The following is a 23,406-nucleotide window of genomic DNA, read 5'->3' as shown; positions in this document are numbered from 1 at the left end:
TCACAGCCCGGAATTGCGACGCTTTTGTTTTGTTTTGGTTTAGACTTTTTTAGTTGGACTGTGAGGGCGACATGCGGCCGGCTGGGACCGGGACAAACATAAGAAAGCGAAGCCGAACACGGAATAAACGGGGGGGGGAAGAAACTGACCGGTGATGGACGATGACGCTCCGATTCATCACAAAAAGCCGACTTTCACCGACGACAAGATGAAAGCGTCCAGCGACCCTCCGGCCGGAAGTAGCAGAGTCGAACTGTCGCTGCGGAATTTGGACATACGCCGTGCGAGCAAGGTCAACTTATCTCGGGCCGCGGAAGAAGACGAGGATGCGGAGGACAACAACAACAACAATTGCAACGGTGCGGCCAGGGGGGCGGGCATCGTGGAGCTCCTTAGGGGGAGTCTGCTGGCATGGACGTCTCCTCTTGACCGCACCGGCACAGACGGTCGGATGCCGGACGCCTCTGAGGGAGTCCTCGGTGACGCAACCGCCGCTTGCGACGTCTCAAGCGGCTACGACGGCGAGCAGGAGCCGCACGGGAAACAGGAACAAGCCGGAGTTGAAAACGAGCCTTCCTCTGCTGCTGTAAACGCTTCGAGCACTGGAGGGTTTGATCTAGTTTCACTTTTAAATCGAAGTGGGAATAATCTCAGCGTGGGTGACTCTTCCAGCGTCACGGAGCACGTCTATTGCGCCGTCTACTGCATAGCTAACGACAGCGACGTTGTTGGTTTCGAACACCCAGACGACACGATCATTATAGCCGAACAAGACGCTGACAGTTCTGGGAACGAACTGGTTCTGCACACCACTGAGGACCTAGTGGACCCCTTGCGTGGATCCGCCCGGCGGCTGTCAACACTGCAGACGGGTGCCCACGCAGCCCAAGTACAGCCGTGCCGGGTGTGCCTGGAGGAGAAAACAATTGCACCCTTGCCCTGCTGCAGGAAGCCGGTGTGTGATGACTGCCTGACCGTGTACGTCCGCTCCCAGGTGGGTAACAGAAGGAAGACGGCGTGCAACGTGGGGTGTCATTGATTGATACTTTTATTTGTTGATTGCACCGTTCAGTACATATTCCGTACAATTGACCACTAAATGGTAACACCCGAATACGTTTTTCAACTTGTTTAAGTCGGGGTCCACGTTAATCAATTCATGGTAATTCACTCACTCTACAATGCCAAGGTCCACGTTCACCTTTAAATAAGTCACCTGTGGTATAAGTAGTGAAGTGAACTATTTTTATACAGCGCTCTTACATAGTCAAACCCTATATCTAAGTTACATTTTTAAACCAGTGTGGGTCCCTCAAGTTGCTCGCACGGCCACTCTTCCTCTATATCAGCCCACATATTTATCCTCTGTGCTAAATTTACATATATGAACCCTTTTCTTTCACCATTTCTGCTTACTATTTTCCCATATATATATATATATATATATATATATATATATATATATATATATATGTGTGTGTGTGTGTGTGTGTGTGTGTGTGTGTGTGTGTGTGTGTGTGTGTGTGTGTGCATACGAACCCTTAATTTGTGAATCAAAAATATTGAAGTTAAATGATTTGGTGCATTTGCAAACAGCTAAAATTATGCACAAAGCAAACTATAACCTGCCACCCAAGAATGTACAACGATTGTTCTAAAATGTTCAACAAAGGAGGAGAAATATAATCTTAGTAAAAAAATGTAACTTAAAAGATTTGTATGCAGATACAAATCTTAAAACCTTAAATTATAGAATGGATTACGCAAAAAAAAAGTCAAACAATGTACTGACATAATCCAGTTTAAGAAACAAAGTAAAGGGGAAACAAATCCTGATTAATGTCTTGAATCTGATTGAAAAATTAAAATCTTATTGATCTCATTATGTGAATCATAACATTTTAAAGTATTTATTTAAGAGAATGGTTATATTTATTATTCATTTTGTTATAAAATGACAACAGGAAGTGAACACGTTTTAGAACTTGCTTTGAAATGGAAAAGGGTTAGGATTTAATAAGATCTGCTTCTTCCTACTCCGTTTCGGACATCCATCCGTCCATTTTCTAAAGCTTATTCCTTTCGGGGTCACGGGGGAGCTGGAGCCTATCTCAGCTACAATCGGGTGGGAGGCGGGATACACCCTGGACAAGTCGCTACCTCATCGCAGGGCCAACACAGATAGACAGACACCATTCACACTCACATTCACACACTAGAGCCAATTTAGTGTTGCCAATCAAATTATCGTGATGTATATCATGTTATAACTGTATGCATGTTCAAAATACACTTAAATCATAACCATAAAAAAAAGGAAAATGTGTGCTTGACCCTCATATGGATTGTGAATGATAGGCAAAATTCCAAATAGAAGTGCAGTTTATTTATTTTAATTAGTATAAACATTTAAGCCTTTGTTTTATCCCTGTTTTACTCCATTTTCGATTTTTGCTGTTTTCTTAGTTTTTTTTATTTCTAGCGAATGCTTACATGACCGCACTTTGCCTTCCTAGTGAAAAAAGTAAAGCAGTGGTGTTGAAAGTGTTGCCAAACGGCAGTGGAGTGTCTCTAAACTGTGTTTTCTTAGCACTTATAGAAGTGATAAAGGTTAGCTTCCACGCTTCTGAAGATTTTCTGCACGCTGTGCTAATGTACACCCCTGGGCTTGTGGTGGCAGCCCTCCACTCTTACTTGTGAAGCAAATACTTTTGTGATTAGTAAATTTAATGCTTGAGGTAAGCGTGTGCCCTTACTCGCTAAATGTAGCGACTAAGTGGCTAAACTGCATCACAGATCATTTGTGCTACATCTTGTTCTCCGGCAAAACAGACTGGTATGAGGTGTGTTGTGCAACACCTGCTGTTATGCTGTAAACACCAAATATGCATTTGTGCAGTGTTGGGTTAGTTACTAAAAACCAGTAACTAGCTACCGTTACTTATTTCAGAAGTAACTCAGTTACTAACTCTGTTACTTACACCAAAAAGTAATGCATTACTGTGAAAAGTAACTATTTAGTTAGTCCTTTTTTCCTTTTTTCTTTCTAAGGCTCCCATTAATGCCCTTTTAGCCTTCATTTCAGTTCTGTTATTGCACTGGATAATAATACAATCTGTTGATCAACTTGACATGCATCTGCATCACTGAACTCTGCTAAGCAATGTGGTCTACATACAACACACAAAGACAAGGATTTGTTTTAAAGGGCCAATTTATTTTGGGCCAGAACAAATTGACAAAACTATTTTAAATAGCTGCAACATAACATACCATAACATACATAAGTAACAAATAGCAAAATAACAACATAGCTGTAAACCTGGCTTCACCCAAGGAAGGCACACATGACATTCACAAAGCATACCAGTCATTGTTTTCTCTCAAGGAATTGAGCATGTCGTCTTCAAGAGATCAACACTCTACTGAAGCCCAGAACACTATAACCCAGGGGTGCCCATTACGTCGATCGCGAGCTACCAGTCGATTGTAGAGGGTGTGTCAGTCGATCGCCAGCCAGGCATTAAAAAAATAGACCTAAAAATTAGTGATCATCTATCTTCACTAAGACGTCACTTTTGTCATTTGATTGACATTCACGACACCCAAAGATCTTCTGAGATAACTCTAGTTGATCGAGGGGAAGGCGAAAATAGCTTTTTATTTCAACAGACTCTCGCATCGTACCTGCCGTCACAACGCTAAAGACCGACTGCACAATTCCTGTCTTAACAATAAAAGCGCTGCTTCATCATGCTTGCGCTAACAAAATAAGAGTCTCAAAGAAAATGGCGTGCACGGAGTTTGCCATTGTATTTCTTGTAAAGTTTATAAAAACGAGTATGGAAGCTAGACAAATAAGATGCCAAAAACAACCACTCTCATGTGGTATCGGACAGAAAGGAGCACTTTTTTTCTCTTCCATTTGAAAATGTGGACGTTATCAGCACTACTGTCTGATTCCAATCAATGCAAGTCATCAGAATCAGGTAATACTCCAACTTATATTCTTGTCTTCATGAAAGAAAGGGATCTATACGTGTTAATAAACATGCTTGTATTTTTATTAAACACCTTTCCCTTTTTAACAAAAATGTCTATATAAGAATGAGGTAGATCCCCTCGACTTGGTCAAGTGAAAAGTAGCTCGCCTGCAGAAAAAGTTTGGGCACCCATGCTCTAGCCTTTCCCCAGTTTTACTTTAAAGAAAAGGAAAGATTGGCATGGCCCACTAGGATCCCTCTTTATGTTTGTGAACTTCATAGTCTATACATTTAGAGTGATGTGAAAATCAAACACTCTAGAAGTCTAGAATGAAAGAGTATACAAGAGAATTGGAAGAGTGTGTGTACCTTCAGTGCTGAATGATGAGCTAAGGCAGAGTTTGGAGTGTTTTCTTTAGCTCGCTTTCCATGTTTATGACCTCACTGTCTAGGTACCATTTGCAGTTTGACGCCCGGTATCATGCTAATTAGCTGCCTGAAAGCGGGGGACCACACTGTAGAAATAGCCTGCATGTCTTCTAGCACATACGCTGCAATGGCTCTATCAATCTTGTCCTGGCTAGCAGTCCCTGCGTTAAAATCCTTAGGTGGAGGTGAGGTGAAGTGTGTCTCTCTTTACTAGCTTTGTCGAAGCATGTTGCTTTTGTTGGTGTTTCAGCTAATTAGAATTGTTGTTTTGAGCAGTAGATAGGATCTTTGATCCAAGACACCTTACATTTAACTATAATGTTATTTTCTTTGTGCTCCACAAAAGAAAAGTAGTGAGAATATCTCCATGTTAAGAAACTTGACTCAGGTTCCGCCATGATGTCTTGTTAGTAAACACAGACAGGCCCCCCCACCCAAACACACACACTTTGTGCCTCTTCTCCCCCTTGTGACACAAGACAATTCAGAAGGACGACACTGCAGCTCTCCAATAAAACAAACACAGATCTTCTCTGTTTCTAGCCGATACTACAAAAAAATAACTTAAAATAATGCAGTAACGCATCATGTAGTAACGGTAACTGAGTTACTGAATATAAAACATAACGCGTTAGACTACTACTTACCGCTGAAAATACTTTGTAACAAGTTAGTCCCAACACTGCATTTGTGACAGGTTTACACACACAATTAACTACGGCTATTTTTTTTTCAGAGAGCAAATGTTTTTTTATTCGCTGATGCAGTGCTCACGTGCCGAGAATTGACACAGCTCGCTGAGAAAAAAGTGTTACACAGTATTCTGTACTGACGATACTGAAAAAGCTGATATCAATGTATTTTTGCGTGTTGGTATTGAAGTATCCATACTTGTAACAACTCTATTTAGTAATCATGCGTGCTGTAAGTGTTGCGTTGAAATATTCTGTGCTGTGGTGTGTAATCGTGGAGCAGCACGTTAAGAATACTCATACATGACATCCGTTCTTGATTAGAAGCACATTGAAAAAAAACAACTGTTATGTTGTCTGTCAGATTCTTTTGTAGCATGATAGCAGAGATTTCCAGCACTCTAACTGCCTTGCTCGTGGGCAAACAAGACCCCTTGTTTCCGAGCCGGATGTCAAACCTTAATGGTCTTTTTATGATTGGGAAAAGCAAATATACCTGGTACTTGAACACAGCGCGAGTGGTAACACACATGTGGAAAACATAAACCTGTCCGACGAGTTCGGTGGCCAATTCTGCCCGCATGTAGCAGCTCTCATGTCTGTCTACATGAGATTTAAACAATGTGTTTGTGTTTTGGAGACAAGTGTTTCACTGTAGAACAATGGACACAATTCACTCAGAGGATTGTTGCATCAGTACAAGATCTCTATCAGAAAAATCATTTTTACCTCCTAATTGCAGTATTGTTTTTGTCTTATTTAGCAACATCAAAGGCAATACATTCAGTTAGTGGAGGGGTCAGCAACCCAATATGTTGAAAGAGCCATATTGGACAGAAAAAACACACAGAAAAAAAATCTGTCTGGAACCGCAACAAATTAAAAGCCTTATATAAGTGTTATAATGAAGGCAACACCTGATGTGTTTATACTAGCTATATTAGCCTACTATCAAAGGATGACGCAAATCTTCGTTGACAGAAATGTTATTTATTCTACACATTTTTGCAACGTTGGAAATCATTAGTAAAATGGATGCTTCCCACAGGATGAGAACTTCTGGAAATTACTGGCTCAAAATGGCCAAAATTATAGGTGTGTGTGTCCAAGTTTAAGGAATCATCAGGCTGTCTTCTTCTAGTGGATTTGTTACAATCTTTGCAAGCTGGGTAACGTTTGCTGTGGTCTGGAACAACATGGTATACAAACAACTATCAGAAATGCAGCCAATATTACATACAGATAATGTGTCTTGAGACATGCTAATATAAATTAAATACACAGAGGACATAAGTAGAAGGAATTAAATGAGCTCAAAATACTTAAAAACGAGGCATAATGATGCAATATGTACATACAGCAAGCCTAAATAGCATGTTAGCATTGATTAGCTCGCAGCCATTGATTGACCAAATATGCCTAATAAACACTCCAGCAAATCAATAAAGCTCACCTTTTTGCATTCACGCACAGGATAAATCGTTTGGTGGACAAAATGAGTCAAAGAAGCAGTGGCATAAAACACGTCTTTCTAGGGCAGCATCTGGGAAAGTTGTACAAACTACGATTAGTTCAAGGATCGCTGAATCTAGTAGGATAAAACGGAGCTTGCCAAATACTCTCATCAGTGCAGCATGTATAACAAAAACAGTGGGATTTCTAACAATTAGGAAGGTTTTCTGTCATGTTTGTTCTCCTACAGAAAATATATTAAAACAAAACATATTTTTTCTTAATTTTTCCCATTTTCACACTTCTCTGAAAGAGGTCCAAGGAGCCATTAGGGTGGCGCTAGAGAGCCGCGGGTTGCTGACCCCCAAGTTAGTGTTAGTGTGATGCAGTACTGTTCTAGGACCGACCACTATACTATTAAACAAGTCAATTACAAGCTCTCTGGTCGACTATTCTGACTTTTATGATCAATTAGCTTTAAAGACAGGATTTTGGATACAGCTCTTCCACTGAACCTCACTCGATGGTGCATGTGTTTGTAGCGAGCGTTCTTTAGACAGATGCAAGCTTTAACGACCCCCCTTTTTTTACGGACTAATGAATGTGCCTCCAGACCTCCCCAGCCTTCCATTTATGGAGCATTTAATTGCATTATGGAGTGAATTATTAACCATTTCCCGTCAGGAAAGCTTCCCGTGTGTAATTGGGTCAATGCTTACTCCAGTTTGTCTTGTCCTTTAGGTGCAAGAGGCCAAGACTTCCATCCGCTGCCCTATCTCGGAGTGCAGCGGCCTGCTGGAGGACGCCCTGGTGGTGTCCTTCCTGGACAAAGAGGAGGTGCTCAGGTATCGCTACTTCAAGGAGCTAAGTCTTCTGGATTCCAGCACCAAGCCCTGCCCGCGCTGTAAACAATTTACCTCGCTCACGGTGCCCAGCCCCATCCGCTCTGAGCACAAGTACAAGGTGAGACCCAGCTTGTTGTCGGCCAGGCTAAAACGTGACACTCTGTGGTTCTTCGTAGATCAAGTGCAGCAACTGCCAGTTTGTGTGGTGCTTCAGGTGTCACGCACCCTGGCACCACAGAGTCAAATGCCGCGACTACCGCAAAGGCGACACGCTACTGAAAAAATGGGCGAGCGCCATCGAGCGCGGCCAAAGAAACGCCCAGAAGTGTCCTAAGTGCAAGGTAAGAACTCGACCGGGTCTCGTCTTTGATGTCTTTGATATGTCCCCCGATCAGAGGGCCGATTTTTCTTATATTTTTTTACCATTGCGAATTTTCTGTGTAATACAGAGAGCTCTGCAAGGGGAAGTTATCAGCTGTATTGGATGCAGTAAATAATATTAGGAAAATATAAAAAATGCAAAAGAAACATTTTTTTACTTTTTGCAAAAGTATTATTTTTGTCAAACTCAATATAATATATCTAGTATAGTTTAAAGTAAAACAATAAATAATCATTAAATAAAAATGGAATGTTGTATTGTTATGTTAACCTCTTTATACACTTGAAATAGTTAATAAATCCTATATAATAGCAACAGTTTGACTATGGAACTTATTTAGAACAATTACACAATTTATGCTGTTTATGTAATTTTCCTCTTATATTAGCTGACATGTCAGTCAAGCACAGCTAAAAAAAAAGCATAACAATCATGCTAGACGTCTACTTCAGCTGATGTAGTTTAAAGCACTGGTGCGCCAATACAACTTATTTCTTTCGATACGATACCAATATTGGAACCTTGAATATAAACCAATAACGATATTGATCCTATACAATGTTAGCGGGGATCATTATTTTGCAGTGTGGAATGTTGAAAAATATTTGATTAAGTCAATTTCACTTGCCCAAACTTTTTCTGCGATTTACTGTTTTGTAGCCATTAAAAACCATAACATATTTATTATTAACAGTCTGGAGGGGACTTCCGCTTTCTTTAAATTAAAGTGCCGTGGTAATTGTTTATTATATTTTTTTGTGCGACACCGAGTGATCACAATAATTCATAAAGTTAAATTAATGACACAGCAAGTTGAACGATGCGGACACTTTTGAAGAAGACTTTCTAACTCATTTCTGCCTCGGAGACTTTGTGTGTATAAGTAATACGCAACTATAGTTATTTGATAATTGTTTATATTGACAAATATGCTGTTTTAGACTGCAATGTTGTTCAGTGAAGGACATGTATTACATGTCTAGCTTGTGTGCTATTATGTGCCTGTCTGTTGTGTAGCTGCCAGCTCCTAAAAGCCTATAGCCTACAATGTTTGCTTTTTCGTAAATGACTAAAATACGAGAAAAGACCAACCTTGTGTGCTTATTGGAGGACATTCAGATTGGCTGTCCAACTTTGCGCAAGTAAAAACGTTTCAGGACTGCTTGTATCGGACATTTTACATGCAAACATCCTTGATTTTTGCTGATATTAAATCAATATCGTTATCGAATCGGGACACTCTTAGTTTAAAGTAAAAAAAAATCATAGAGGATGATGACTGACTTTTACTCTTCCTTATCCTACGTAAGTACTTCATGTTCCTCCATTTATGTACGTTAAAAAAGCACTGGTGACATAGACGAAGATGATGGATGCTGTCTTCATAGGCCTACAGTTATGTCTGCACCGCACCACTAAAGAGAAAGAAATGACGCTAAATGTTTCCTCGCCGTGTCCTTAAGTGAACTTTAACTCCAGTGAGGAAGAGGGAGGGCCGACTTGTTGTTATGTCCAGTAAATTGATGTCAGTATGAGCACTTAACTGAGCATAATGTACACTGAATAGCTGGACATGATAGCTCTACTGTAGCTAAGTAGCAGAGAGACATTGACGTATACTGATGCCTGCATTTTCATTAAAGTGTCTGTGTGCATGTGTGTGTGCGTGCGCGCAGGTCCACATCCAACGCACGGAGGGATGTGATCACATGATATGTGGACAGTGCTACACTAATTTCTGCTACCGCTGCGGCGAGCGATTCCATCGACTCAAGTAAAGAACATCCCTTTGTTGTTGTTTTTTCAATTGATTTATTATCCGTTGACCTGACCTGAGATTTGCTGTCAAGGTTTTTCGGGGATCACTCCTCCAACCTCAGCGTTTTCGGCTGCAAATATGGATATCTGCCCAATAACCCACATCTACGGCGGCTAATAAGAGGATCCATCTGCGGTCAGTGTGTGTGCGTGTGTGTGCGTGTGTGCGTGTGTGTGCGTGTGTGCGTGTGTGCGTGCGTGCGTGCGTGCGTGTGTGCGTGTGTGCGTGCGTGCGTGCGTGCGTGCGTGCGTGCGTGCGTGCGTGCGTGCGTGCGTGCGTGCGTGCGTGCGTGATATTTCCTACTTCCCAAGTCAAGTGCCCCCTTTTGAACAAAATGTTCAGGACAAATATGTCTCTAAATGTGTTCAAAGCTTCAGCTTTCAAGCGTACCTTCCTACAGTTCCTTTCATTGCTTGTTTTGCATCTTTTTTTGGCTTTCTGCGATGCAACAAAATTAAGGAAATGCTTTGCAGCATAAACTTTACTTGTTATCAAAGTTAATCTAGTTTTATTGTTAGTAGGGATGTCAAATAATGAAAATATATCATTGCAATCATATTTTGTCTGTGTTCAACTCGTGAAATTGCCATCAAGTTTATTTTTTCATCTGTAATTAGTGTACTTTAAAGGGTAACTGCCCTTTTTTAGGAATTTTGCCTATTCACAATCATTATGAGAGACAGGAACACGCGTCTTTTTTTAGGATTTCAAAGGTGATAAAAAAATCATCGCTTGAAAGCCTATAATGGCAGTCACCGTTGTGTCCTTCAAAGCCCTCTACAACTTCAAAACCCTCCAAGGTTTTGTGTACACGCTGCAAGTCTATATATGATATAGTAACATACATGTTCATAACAATATATAATATGTTCAATATTTACCGTATCTTAATCATTTTGATTATTTCCAGAACTGATTTTTTCCGTGCATTGATTTCTGTTTCTAGAGCAGCGCACTCTGACAAATGTGTGTTCCTACTTCCAAAATCAAACACGCATGTGTGTTCTAATTATGGCAGACAACGAAGACAAATATTTTTGGACAAATGAGGATTCACAACCTTACACTTTTTGAAGCTGAATATACTGCTGCTTATAGAAGCCAGCACGAAAAAGATGGTAAGTGAGGTTAAATTGATTTTGATGCTATCAATATGGAACTTGGAGCCAAGCTCGTTCGACATAAATGGATTGCTTACCCAGACTTGGCTGCAGAAAAATATTCAAGTGGGTGGTGCTTCAAATTTTTTCGAGGTGGCCCCTGCCAAAAATTGACTCCCGCCGTGGTAGCACGAACATTTGTTAAAGCTTTAATGCCGGCCTTTGTCCACAAATGATTACTACATGTAGGACAAATATTTTATATTTGTGGTTATAAGGATATGTTTTTAAAATTATTCAAGCCTTTATTGTGTCCAAAAAATTTAAAAGTTGGCCATATGTATTGTATTAATTATAGGACTGTTTTAGATCCAATGTTGATGTGGTAAAACCTCTTTCTTGTTTAAAAGCTTCATACAATATTAACTTACTTGTTCAAACACATTATTAGTATTAAAGTGTTTCAATGTAATCATTAAATCAATGTATTCTTGTTTGCTAAAAGGTGATGCAATGTAACATTTTGATATGTGCAAGTGACATGTGTCAATATCAAAATAAAATGTTTTCGTTGGGGTTGATTTCAGCTTTTTAAAGGGTACGTCCACACAAAAACAGTACAGTATATGTGCTTCATTATCATATATGTAACTCTCTTGAATGAATACCTCCAAACACTTGATTAATATTTACTATGTACATGAACAAATATCAGTTGTTATTGTATTGATTTTGGGTAATCAGTGACTACTGTGAAAGGGCAGTTGACAGCTAGGAAAGACTGGAAGACTTCCAGGAAAGTCTGTACCTAGAGTGGGCGGCTAGTTACCCAACCCACTAGTCTCCTAGCCAGGAGACACCCAACCTCTGACTACGAAAACAAATAAGAAAAAACAACCCGAAGGCCCTCCGAGAGGCGGAGTGGAAGTTGGGCCTAACAGGACTGACTACTCGGTAACGACTGGAACGGACATCAACAACGAGATGAAGACCTTCCGATTGTGCAAGTGTGGATGGGGGAAAGTGACCACATACAGGGGCTTACAGATTCATCAGGGGAGGAAGAAAAAGAAGAGCGAGAAGAAAGGCATACAACATACAACATCCTTGCACTGCTCCGGCAGATAAGACAAGCAGGACCCCCAGCCGGGGAGAGAACCACTGAGCCGAGGGTCCAAACATTGTTGATATGCGGACGGTAGAGGAAGAACCCCCTGAGCGGAGCAGTACCCCCCTGGCATGTGAGCATGCTGAAGATAGACCTGCCAGCCCCCCAGTCACCCAGCAAAAAGAAAAGAGGGAACCAGGGAGGAAGGGCACCATCAAGTGGCCTAGGGCAAATGATGTGAAGATATGGCAGAAACTGGACTCAGACATCAGTCTACTGCTGGAGAATGACTACGTGGTAAAGTGGACAAGAAACTCAACCTTATTGGGGACATCCTGTATGAGGAATGCAAAGCTAGATTCGGTAGCCTCACCCAGATGCAGTACTATCTCCCCCCAAGAAAGGGCAGGAGGGAGGCTGAGATTGACGCCCTGGTGCAAGATCGTCGCCAGCTCCGCAGGAGATGGAGGAAAGCAACTGCAGAGGAGAAAGAAGGCCTGAAAGTGTTATGGGACGAGGTGAGACAGAAGCTGGGCAGCATGCCAAGAGCAGAGCGTATTCGCAGAGGCAAAAAAAGAAAGGAGAAAGAAAGGGCTAGCTTCATGAGGAATCTTTTTCAGCACGCCCGTCAGCTTCTGGAGGAGAAAAGAAACGGGAAACTGGAAGCCACCAAGGAGGAGCTTGAGCAGTACATCAGGGGCCAATACAGCGACTCAAAGAGGAACGATCCGTTAGGTTCACCAGGATATGTCCCTCCACCACCTCCAACCACGCAGTTTGACAGCTTCCCTCCTCGACTGAGCGAGGTAAGACCAGTGGTCAAGAAAGCGAGGTTAACGGAAGTAAAGTTAAAGTACCAATGATTGTCACACACACACGAGGTGTGGCGAAATTATTCTCTGCATTTGACCCATCACCCTTGCTCACCCCCTGGGAGGTGAGGGGAGCAGTGGGCAGCAGCGGTGGCCACGCCCGGGAATCATTTTTGGTGATTTATCCCCTACAAGCTATACATGAACTGCCCCCAAGTGATGAAATGCTTGTTGAAGCTAATGAGCACAGCATGGAAAAATCTACTCATTCCGTCGGAGTGGCAGAGAGCTGTGGTGATGTTTATTCAGAAGGAACAGGAGTCCCATAACATCAATCAATTCAGGAGCAATGCTCTGTTAAATGTCGAGATCTTCTTTGCAGTCATGGCCAAGAGACTAACCTTTTATCTTACAGAGAATGGCTATATTGACACCAGCTGCCAGAAAGCCGGAGTACCGGGTTTTCCAGGATGCGTTGAGCATTCTTCAATGATTTGGGTTCAGATCCAGAGGGCCAAGCAGGAGAAGAGCGACCTACACGTGATGTGGCTTGACCTTGCCAACGCTTATGGTTCTGTCCCTCATAAACTCATCCAGTTTGCATTGGAATTCTTTCACGTCCCTGTTTCCATCATCAACCTGGTAACCAGCTACTTTAGGGACTTCCAGATATGTTTCAGCCTCCAGGATTTTACAACAGGATGGCAGCGTCTGGAAGTAGGCATAGCCATGGGGTGTTCCATCTACCCAGTCCTCTTTGTCGCAGCTTTTGAAATCATCCTCCGCGGAGCCCGTCAGACTGTAGGAGGAATGAGGCTGCAGACAGAGCAGAGGCTTCCACCACTCCGAAGCTACATGGACGATGTCACTGTGGTAATGCAAACAGCCCCATGCGTGAGAGGATTTCTGAAGAGGCTGGATGAGTTAGTGACATGGGCACGGATGAAGATAAAATCCTCCAAGTAACGAAGCCTCTCCTTGCGCAAAGGCACCAGGAACAACAAAACCATCTTTGTTGCAGGAGGTGAGCAAATCCCTCTACTGGTCAACCACTCCATCCAAAGCCTGGGGAGGCAGTACAATGCGGACCTGTCGGACAAGCACGCAGGCAAGGCACCATGGAAACAACTCTCAGAAGGCCTAGCAAGTATCAACAAGAGCCAGCTCCCCGGAAAGTACAAGTTGTGGTGCTACAACTTCACTCTATACCAAAGGGTTATGTGGCCACTGAAGATGTGCCAGATTCCATCCTCAACAGCCAACGGGTTGGACAGATTAGCCAACTCCGACATCCAAAAGTGGCTGGGCCTACTGCGTTGCTTCTCCAACACTGGCTTATTTGGGGCAACTTTACTGCATCTGCCGATCCAGTCCATCGCCCTGGGCTACAAGCAGGAGAAGGCCAGATTGGTTCACGAGCTGGAAGAATCCTCAGATCCTACAGTGAGGAATGCACATGTACCAACCCGAACAGGCCAAAAGTGGCAAGCAGGGCCAGAGGTTGCCAAGGCCATTGGCAGGCTCCAACACCAGGAGAGTGTTGGCAGGGTGCAAGTAGGAAGAGCGGGGCTTGGCTAGCGAGATTCTCCACGCCTCTGGTCCAAGGCCACAAAGAGGGAACGCAGAGCCATGGTTGTGGAGGAGGTCTCAAGGGTGAACCAGGAGCAATATACCATCAAGGCTGTGTCTCAAGGTCGCCAAGGAAGATGGACCACTTGGGAAGGTACCATCAGCAGACCCATCAGCTGGGCCGACCTATGGAAGATGCCACTAGCCAGACTAAGCTTCCTACTCAGGGCAACTTATGACACCTTGCCATGCCCCAGAAAACTCCACCAGTGGTTCGGCCAGGAGGAGAGCTGTCCCCTATGTGGTCCTCCCAACGCCAGCCTGCATCACTTGCTATCAGGCTTCAAGATTGCGCTGACACAGGGTCGCTTCAGATGGCGGCATGATCAAGTCCTGATGAAACTGGCAGAAGTCCTGGAGAGCAGTAGACAAGAGGCCAACAGCCAGCCCATAGCCAAGCAACTTTCTGTCATGTTTGTGAGGCCAGGGGAAGGCAAAGGAGACACCAGCCGACGAGGCTCTCTGGCAAAGGACTGGAGTATGAGGGCTGACATCGGCAAACAGGTCCAATACCCCCGGGAGATCACCACCATTTCACTCCGCCCAGACATTGTACTGTGGTCTGCCGTTACCAAGTCCGCCATGCCGATTGAGCTTACCATCCCCTGGGAGGCGGGAATCCAGGCAGCCTACGAGCGCAAAGCAGCCAAGTATGCAGATCTGGCTGCAGAGTGCAGAGAGGCAGGCTGGTCCACTACCATCTACCATGTGGAAGTAGGCTGTCGGGGCTTCGTCGGTACATCAACCATAAGGCTGCTCCGAGATGTGGGATCGACTGGGGCTAAGCTCCAAAGGGAAACAAAGTCCCTTGCTGAGGAAACAGAAAAGGGAAGTTTCTGGTTGTGGCTGAGGAGGAGGGATAAGTACTGGGGGTCGAGGCAAGCAGGGACGTCTCCCTGCCACCGCTCCGCCACTAGGAGGCATTCCCGGGTTAAAGAGAGCGATACTCCAATGAGCGGTGGTCCCCGGCTGATGACCCTGCAGCTGATCCAAGGTGCTGTAGGAGGAGCGTCAGGCATACTTGCCCATCAGAAACAACACCATATCTGTACAATCAATATGAAGCTTCTAAACAAGAAAAAGGTTTTAGCACATTAACATCGGATCCTTTACAATTTCATTATTACTATAGAAATGGCCAACTCTGTAATTTTTCAGACACGAGAAAGACAGAAATCATTTAAAACACATATCTTTACGATAACCAGAACTATACGTGTTTGTCCTACGATGTAGTTAGTAATCAGTTATCTACAGAAGAAGCCCGAATGCGGTACACGCTTTTGCGGCGCGGTGGCGGGAATCACTTTTTGAGACGGAATCAGTTTTTGCCGCAACACTGATAGCAGCAAAATATAGATTTGACTTACAATGTTGATGTCAGAGTAGATGACTCACTTGCTGATGACATAGCAGTAAAATTGTTCACTGTCTCCCTGGTGTACAAATATTACATGTTAAGGCCACACATTTTGGTTTTGTCTGTGTGATCCCGCAAGGAAAACCATCTGATTTTCTCTCGCTCATACCTAGCCTCCAGCAGCCCTCTTTCAATGTACGCCGTGTAAGAGCTGTTACTGGATATATTCCAAATTTGTCCCACCAATCAACAAGACAAAATTAAATATGATTGGATTTTGTTTGTCAACTTCTTTGTCTGGTATTTATACTTTTGATAACATGTCAGTTGTTTTATCGTCTTAGTCAATGTGCTTTTGTTTTTTGATTACTAATCATCTTATTTTTACCTGGTCTGATGTAAAAAAAAATAAAGAAATAAAACAAAATAAATAGCTTCCAGCCCAGAGCGGAGACGTCTTAGTCTGTGGGCGGGCCCTAGACCCCAAACCCTAACCCATGGGACTGTGCTGACCCAAAATCGTCAGGAAACGTCCCTGGCAAGCTGGACCAGACAAACAACTGCCACTATATGTCAATCACGATACACGCAGCAGCACGTCATACGTGGTATTACAACTAAACTGCATACACTCTCTGGCTAGTTCAGCTGTGTACAAACTTTACAGATACTGTAATATGACTGTTCATGTTTTTTCAGTCAGTACAGATTGGTGTCCTATCGCAGTGTTGTGCGTTACAAACTCAAACCGCATTTCGTGTTGATGTAGAAGCGAGCTTATCTCTTGCCGTAGTTAGCTTTTACGGCCAACACAGAAGCACACCGATGTGTTACTACGATAAAAAAAGAGTTCCTCAGGGTTCGCTCTTACAATAACAATATTGCTACAGCTTGGTTATCATACATGTTACGGAACGTAAATTAAGTTTTGTTGACGGTTTTTGAATGCATTGTTAAAGTGATTTAGATGTAGAATTGATGGCTGCCATCAGCTGCATCGCGAGCCAACTAGAACCAGCCCATTTTAGTGTTTGAATGCAAAAAAAAAAAAAAACTTTTGTCTTTTTGTCTCTCATAAGGATTGTGAACGATAGGCATAATTCCAAGAAAAATGCAGTTCCCCTTTTGAGACCAATCATTTTAAAAAGTTTTTATTAAAATCAACCTGGGACTTGAGTGTTTGTTTATTAGATATGCTGTTTTTAAACAGCTCAACACAAAATGGACACCAATAGTATTTTACACACACACACACACACACACACACACACACACACGCTAAACGTGCCTCCTCAGTGTTTATGACGGATGGTCATGCAGCCCCTAGTACACCATGATATTGATCGGTCGGTAGCCGTCATGGCAACTAAATCATCTTCCCAGCTTTGAATTTTTGACATTTAACAGTGGTTAACTTCGTTTTGCACTTTTGTAACAATTGGGAATGTTCAAACATGACCTTGCGACATCTTTGTCGCTCAGCAGGGAAGTGAAGTTAGTTTTTTCATTCTATGTACCATATTTTCCAGACTGTAAACCGCTTCTTTTTTCCCCACGCTTTGTACCCTGCAACTAATGAAATGGTGCAGCTATCTTACGGATTGCTCATCGCTAACATCCATGTTTTGTATGCAACATAGTTTTCATATAAGACGGACAGCGACACATAAAAGGTTTTTTATTGTTTTTTCTATGGAGCCATCTTTTTGATGCGTTGGCTCATTGCAGGTCCTGCGGGATGAAAATGTACTTCCTGTTTATTGCTTTGAACTGTACGTATAATCGTCAGTAGTGTTACTGCTCAAAAGGATTCTTCATATATGACTCCAAGCAACATTTAGAAGTTTTACAATATAACTAAAACAATTCATACTTACTAAACGTCCCATGTGTGATGTCTGTAAGAGTGTTTTCATCCATATTTGTACATGCTATCTTAAAGGCTTACTGAAATGACATTTTCTTATTCAAACGGGAATAGCAGGTCCATTCTATGTGTCATACTAGATAATTTTGCGATATTGCCATATTTTTGCTGAAAGGATTTAGTAAAGAACATCGACAATAAAGTTTGCAACTTTTGGTCGCCAATAGGAAAGCCCTGCTTATACCGGAAGTATGTGTGCGTGACGTCACGAGTTGCAGGGCTCCACACATATTCACATTGTTTTTAATTGGAGCCACCAGCAGTAAGAGCAATTCGGACCGAGAAAGCGACAATATCCCCATTAATTTGAGCAAGGATGAAAGATTTTTGAATTAGGATATTGATAGTGAAGGACTAGAAAGAAAAAAAAAAGCAACGGCTCCGGGCGGCGGCAATGTGAGCATTTCAGATGTAATTAGACACATATACTAGGATAATTCTGGAAGATCCCTTATCTACTTATTGTTTTAATAGTGTTTTAGTGAGATTGTAAAGACATACCTCGAGGTCGGGTGGCTGCGGTGAACACCCAGTGTCTCAGAGAGAAGCCGAGGAGCCAAGCTCACAGCTGCCTTTTAAACAGCTGCTGCAGGACGACGAATAATCCAATGATGTCTCCGGTAAGATATATATCACAATTTCCCCATCCAAAAACATGCTGGTTGACTTAGAGAAACATGTTCGCTTGACCGCTCTGTGTTAAAGCTTCACAACAACAAAGAAACACCGGCTCTGTCTCGGTGCTAAACACAGCTGCAATCCACCGCTTTCCACCAACAGCATTGTTCTTTATAGTCTCCATTATTAAATGAACAAATTGCAAAAGATTCAGCAACACAGATGTCCAAAATACTGTGTAATTATGCCATTAAAGCAGATGACTTTTAGCCGTGTTTGGTGCAGCGCTAATATTTCCTTACAGTCTGTGATGTCACGCGTACGCGTCATCATTCCGCGACGTTTTCAACAAGAAACTCGCGGGAAATTTAAAATTGCAATTTAGTAAACTAAAAACGCTGTATTGGCATGTGTTGCAATGTTAATATTTCATCATTGATATATAAACTATCAGACTGCGTGGTCGGTAGTAGTGGGTTTCAGTAGGCCTTTAATGTCAAAAGTCAAATCAAGCTAGCATTAGCAAATATGCCAACACGAGTGTTTGTGTTAGTATTATTAACTTACGTTGGCCTTCTTTTTGTATTGTTTCATTTTTATAAATTCAACAAAACGTCACTATGAAGTTAGTAACTTTGTTTAGCTGCGCTCAGTTCCACAGCCAGAGGGTGCGTGACGATGAATTTTCTTTTGTTTGACCAGCCGTTTTACTGAAGTGTTACAGGCACTGTTTGGAAACTATTAAGGTATGTAAATAAACATTTACAAATATTTTGTATGAAAATATATACAATTGCGATCAATAGTTTACATACACTTGTAAAGAACATAATTGTCTAAATGTATAAAAGTATACATACAGCAATGTTAATATTTGGTTACATGTCCCTTTGCAAGTTTCACTGCAATAAGGCGCTTTTGGTAGCCTTCCACAAGCTTCTGGCAAGCTTCTGGTTGTATTTTTGACCACTAGTCTTGTGACAAAATTGGTGCAGTTCAGCAAAAAAAAAAAGTTTTTTCTGACTTGGAATTGTTTCTTTAGCATTGTCCACACGTTTGAGTCAGGACTTTGGGAAGGCCATTCTAAAACCTTAATTCTAGCTTGATGTAGCCATTCCTTAGCCATTTTTGACGTGGATTTTGGGTTAGTGTCCTGCTGGAACACCCAACTGTGCCCAAGACCCAACCTCCGGGCTGATGATTTTAGGTTGTCTTGAAGAATATGGATGTAATCCTCCTTTTTCATTGGCAGCAGAACAGGCCCAGAGCATAATACTACCACCTCCATGCTTAACGGTAGGTATGGTGTTCCTTGGATTAAAGGCCTCACCTTTTCTCCTCAAAACATATTGCTGGGTATTGTGGCCAAACAGCATAATTTTTTTGTATCATCTGACATGGCATGGACAAAGATAAGACCTTCTGGAGGACAATCCTGAAGAAACAAATCCATGTCAGAAAACCTACACATTTAGCTGAACTGCACCGATTTTGTTAAGAGGAGTGGTCAAAAATGCAACCAGAAGCTTGCCAGAAGCTTGTGGATGGCTACCAAAAGCGCCTTATTGCAGTGAAACTTGCCAAGGGACAAGTAACCAAATATTAACATTGCTGTATGTATACTTTTGACCCAGCAGATTTGGTCACATTTTCAGTAGATCCATAATAAATTTGTCAAAGAACCAAACTTCATGAATGTTTTTGTGACCAAGTATGTGCTCCAATCACTTTATCACAAAAAATAAGAGTTGTAGAAATGATTGGAAACTCAAGACAGCCATGACATTATGTTCTTTACAAGTGTATGTAAACTTTTGACCACGACTGTATATGCACCGTATAGTCTGGTGGGTGCAGCTTAAATACAGGTGCACCCCACATCCTGGAAAATATGGTACTCTTCACAAGCCTTAAAACATTTCCTCTAAATAAAAGTATTTATAGTGGTGATTGGTTTAACCCAAATTCAGACAATTTGAACTTCCACATTGCGAGGTTCCACTGTTTGAGTCTTTTATGTGTTTGTTGATTTATTGGTAGTGAAGATGTGTTGTTGTTGTTCTTGTTTCAGGCCTGAAGGTGCTGGTCGCTCCAGTGGTCATCTCACTGGTCCTGGTCTTTGGCGCTCTGGCACTGGTCATAGGTAACATATTCCTCCATCTTTATTTATCTGAAGAAAACAAGGAGTTATTGGAGGCGGGTGATGATTGGCTCGAGGTTGGAATGTACTATAATCATTAAGCGCCAAGTAGTTTTTGTTCTATTTCTTTTGTCCCAGCTACACATTTACTTAACTTGAATCATGATTTAGAGAGCATGAGAAAGTGTATTTGCCCAAGTTGTGATTCATGAAAAAGTATATTGTACAACATAACCAATGTTGTAAGAGCGCAGAAGGAACCAACTGGGGCGGCATGGCGTAGTGGGTAGAGCGGCCGTGCCAGAAACCTGAGGGTTGCAGGTTCGCTTCCCACCTATTGACATCCAAATCACTGCTGTTGTGTCCAAGGGCAAGACATTTCACCCTTTCCCCCGGTGCCGCTCACACTGGTGAATGAATGATGAATGAATGATAGGTGGTGGTCGGAGGGGCCGTAGGCGCAAACTGGCAGCCACGCTTCCGTCAGTCTACCCCAGGGCAGCTTTGGCTACAGATGTAGCTTACCACCACCAGGTGTGAATGAATGATGGGTTCCCACTTCTCTGTGAGCGCTTTGAGTATCTAACAATAGAAAAGCGCGATATAAATCTAATCCATCATCATCATCATCATCATCATCACTGCCGAGTCAGTATTAATACCGCAATTCAGCAGTTTTTACACCGGCAGCTGAAGAGCAACATTTTATAGTGCATGGCTGGATAAAACTGTTGATGCTGACAACTCATACTTCTCACGTCGCTTCTCCCATATTGTGGGGTTGATTAAAAAACTTTTAAGAGGCTGCCTACAGCCACAGTTGGTAATACCAATGTATTTTTCCTAATTGGTAGGGTTTAAAGTAAAGTAAAGTACCAATGATTGTCACACACACACTAGGTGTGGCGAAATTATTCTCTGCATTTGACCCATCACCCTTAATCTCCCTCTGGGAGGTGAGGGGAGCAGTGGGCAGCAGCGGTGCCGCGCCCGGGAATCATTTTTGGTGATTTAACCCCCAATTCCAACCCTTAATGCTGAGTGCCAAGCAGGGAGGTAATGGGTCCCATTTTTATAGTCTTTGGTATGACTCGGGTAGGGTTTGAACTCACGACCTACCAATCTCAGGGCAGACACTCTAACCACTAGGCCACTGAGTAGGGGTGTATCAGGACATGTATTATTAAATGCACACATATAGTATTTTAATTATCATTCCAGCCTTTTGTTTCGTCAGACTTATCCTCACACATTTTTCATCTGATTCAAACTATTCCACTTTCAAAACGTTCACTTTATTCATAACACACAAGCTACCATTGTTTCCTCAAAACACTTAACAGGAATTCCACATTTTCCAGGAACTATTTTCCCAAAGGGTTCCAATCAGGATTGTATGCTGCTGATTCCGACAGCGATGTAGTCGGCCAGTAGCGAAACCGATCACATTATTTGAATCTATACTTAACTATTTATTTATGGGAACTTTATTTATTCTTATGTCACTAATATGTATTTACATACTCACTTTCCAGGTATGCGGTATATGCATGTTTGAAATAAACTAACACCATGATAATGAGGTTAATTATCGTCTTTATTACGACAGCTTTTTTTGACAATGAATTTATGCAACTGAATTTTTTGCATTTGAATTTTGTGAACTGATTTTTTTTTACATCCAATTACGCTGACAATTTAATTGAGAAAAATAATCACTGTTTTAAAATTAATTTTATGAATATGCAGTGTAAAAACATTCAGTGCCTAAACTTTCAGTGTCGAAAAATTTGCTGCTTCAAAAAGCAAGACTCACTATTGGTAAAATTAATTAATTTACAATTTATTGCGGACCACTGACTATTTTCAAACCGCAAATGATTCCCATGGTTAGAATTTGTACTTTTGAGTGACATTCTATGCAGAACTCTGCTTTATGCAGATGAGGCACGAACCGAGTGGGCGGGCTTTTTATGGAGCAGCAAGTGTCATACAAAGGCAGATTTCTATAGCAAAGTTCTGCAGAACAGTGATATTATATCAATTATGTGGATGTTTCTTATATTACCTTTTGCAATAGTGTTTTTTCCATGTTTTTTGCATCTTTGTTGGTTTTGCTAGATTGTAAGAGATCTCGACCAAGGTTGTCTGGGAAGTAGAGGAGCAGCGTTCATATATTCTCAATAGTTAGTGGTTTATTCCATCCATCCATCCATTTCCTACCGCATATTCCCTTCAGGTTTGCGGGGCGGCACCGGAGCCTATCTCAGCTACAATCAGGCGGAAGGCAGGGTACACCCAGGACAAGTCGCCGCCTCATCGCTCCCACATTGTATATTTTTATGTACGAACCCCGTTTCCATATGAGTTTGGAAATTGTGTTAGATGTAAATACAAACGGAATACAATGATTTGCAAATCCTTTTCAACCCATATTTAGTTGAATGCACTACAAAGACAAGATATTTGATGTTCAAACTCATAAACTTTATTTTTCATTGCAAATAATAATTAAATTAGAATTTCATGGCTGCAACACGTGCCAAAGTAGTTGGGAAAGGGCATGTCCACTGTGTTATATCACCTTTTAACAACACTCAATAAACGTTTGGGAACTGAGGAAACTAATTTTTGAAGCTTTGAATGTGGATTTCTTTTCCATTCTTGTTTTATGTAGAGCTTTAGTCGTTCAACAGTCCGGGGTCTCCGCTGTCGTATTTTACGCTTCATAATGCGTCACAGATTTTTGATGGGAGACACCTTTCCCAACTTCTTTGTCACGTGTTGCTGGCATCAAATTCTAAAGTTAATGATTTTTCGCAAAAAGAAAAATGTTTATCAGTTTAAACATCAAATATCAATCAATCAATCAATCAATGTTTACTTATATAGCCCTAAATCACTAGTGTCTCAAAGGGCTGCACAAACCACCACGACATCCTCGGTAGGCCCACATAAGGGCAAGGAAAACTCACACCCAGTGGGACATTGGTGACAATAATGACCCAGTGGGACGTCAGTGACAATGATGACTATGAGAACCTTAGAGAGGAGGAAAGCAATGGATGTCGAGCGGGTCTAACATGATACTGTGAAAGTTCAATCCACAA

At 42.0% G+C, this 23,406-nt stretch overlaps 1 protein-coding gene across 1 annotated transcript in view; it reads left to right on the top strand.

The window, feature by feature from the left end:
• The window catches only part of rnf217 (ring finger protein 217), a 29,739-nt gene continuing 6,333 nt past the window's right edge, over positions 1-23,406 (top strand). The window contains exons 1-6 of the mRNA XM_061901182.1: positions 1-994; positions 7,298-7,519; positions 7,578-7,742; positions 9,460-9,557; positions 9,634-9,737; positions 20,228-20,299. Of these exons, the coding sequence (XP_061757166.1) occupies positions 155-994; positions 7,298-7,519; positions 7,578-7,742; positions 9,460-9,557; positions 9,634-9,737; positions 20,228-20,299 (1,501 nt within the window). The 5' untranslated portion in view covers positions 1-154. The remainder of the gene's footprint in view (positions 995-7,297; positions 7,520-7,577; positions 7,743-9,459; positions 9,558-9,633; positions 9,738-20,227; positions 20,300-23,406) is intronic.

This window comes from Nerophis ophidion, linkage group LG05 (genome assembly GCF_033978795.1).
Source record: "Nerophis ophidion isolate RoL-2023_Sa linkage group LG05, RoL_Noph_v1.0, whole genome shotgun sequence".
Lineage (NCBI taxonomy): Eukaryota > Metazoa > Chordata > Actinopteri > Syngnathiformes > Syngnathidae > Nerophis > Nerophis ophidion.
This window is presented reverse-complemented; position numbering and strand designations above follow the sequence as displayed.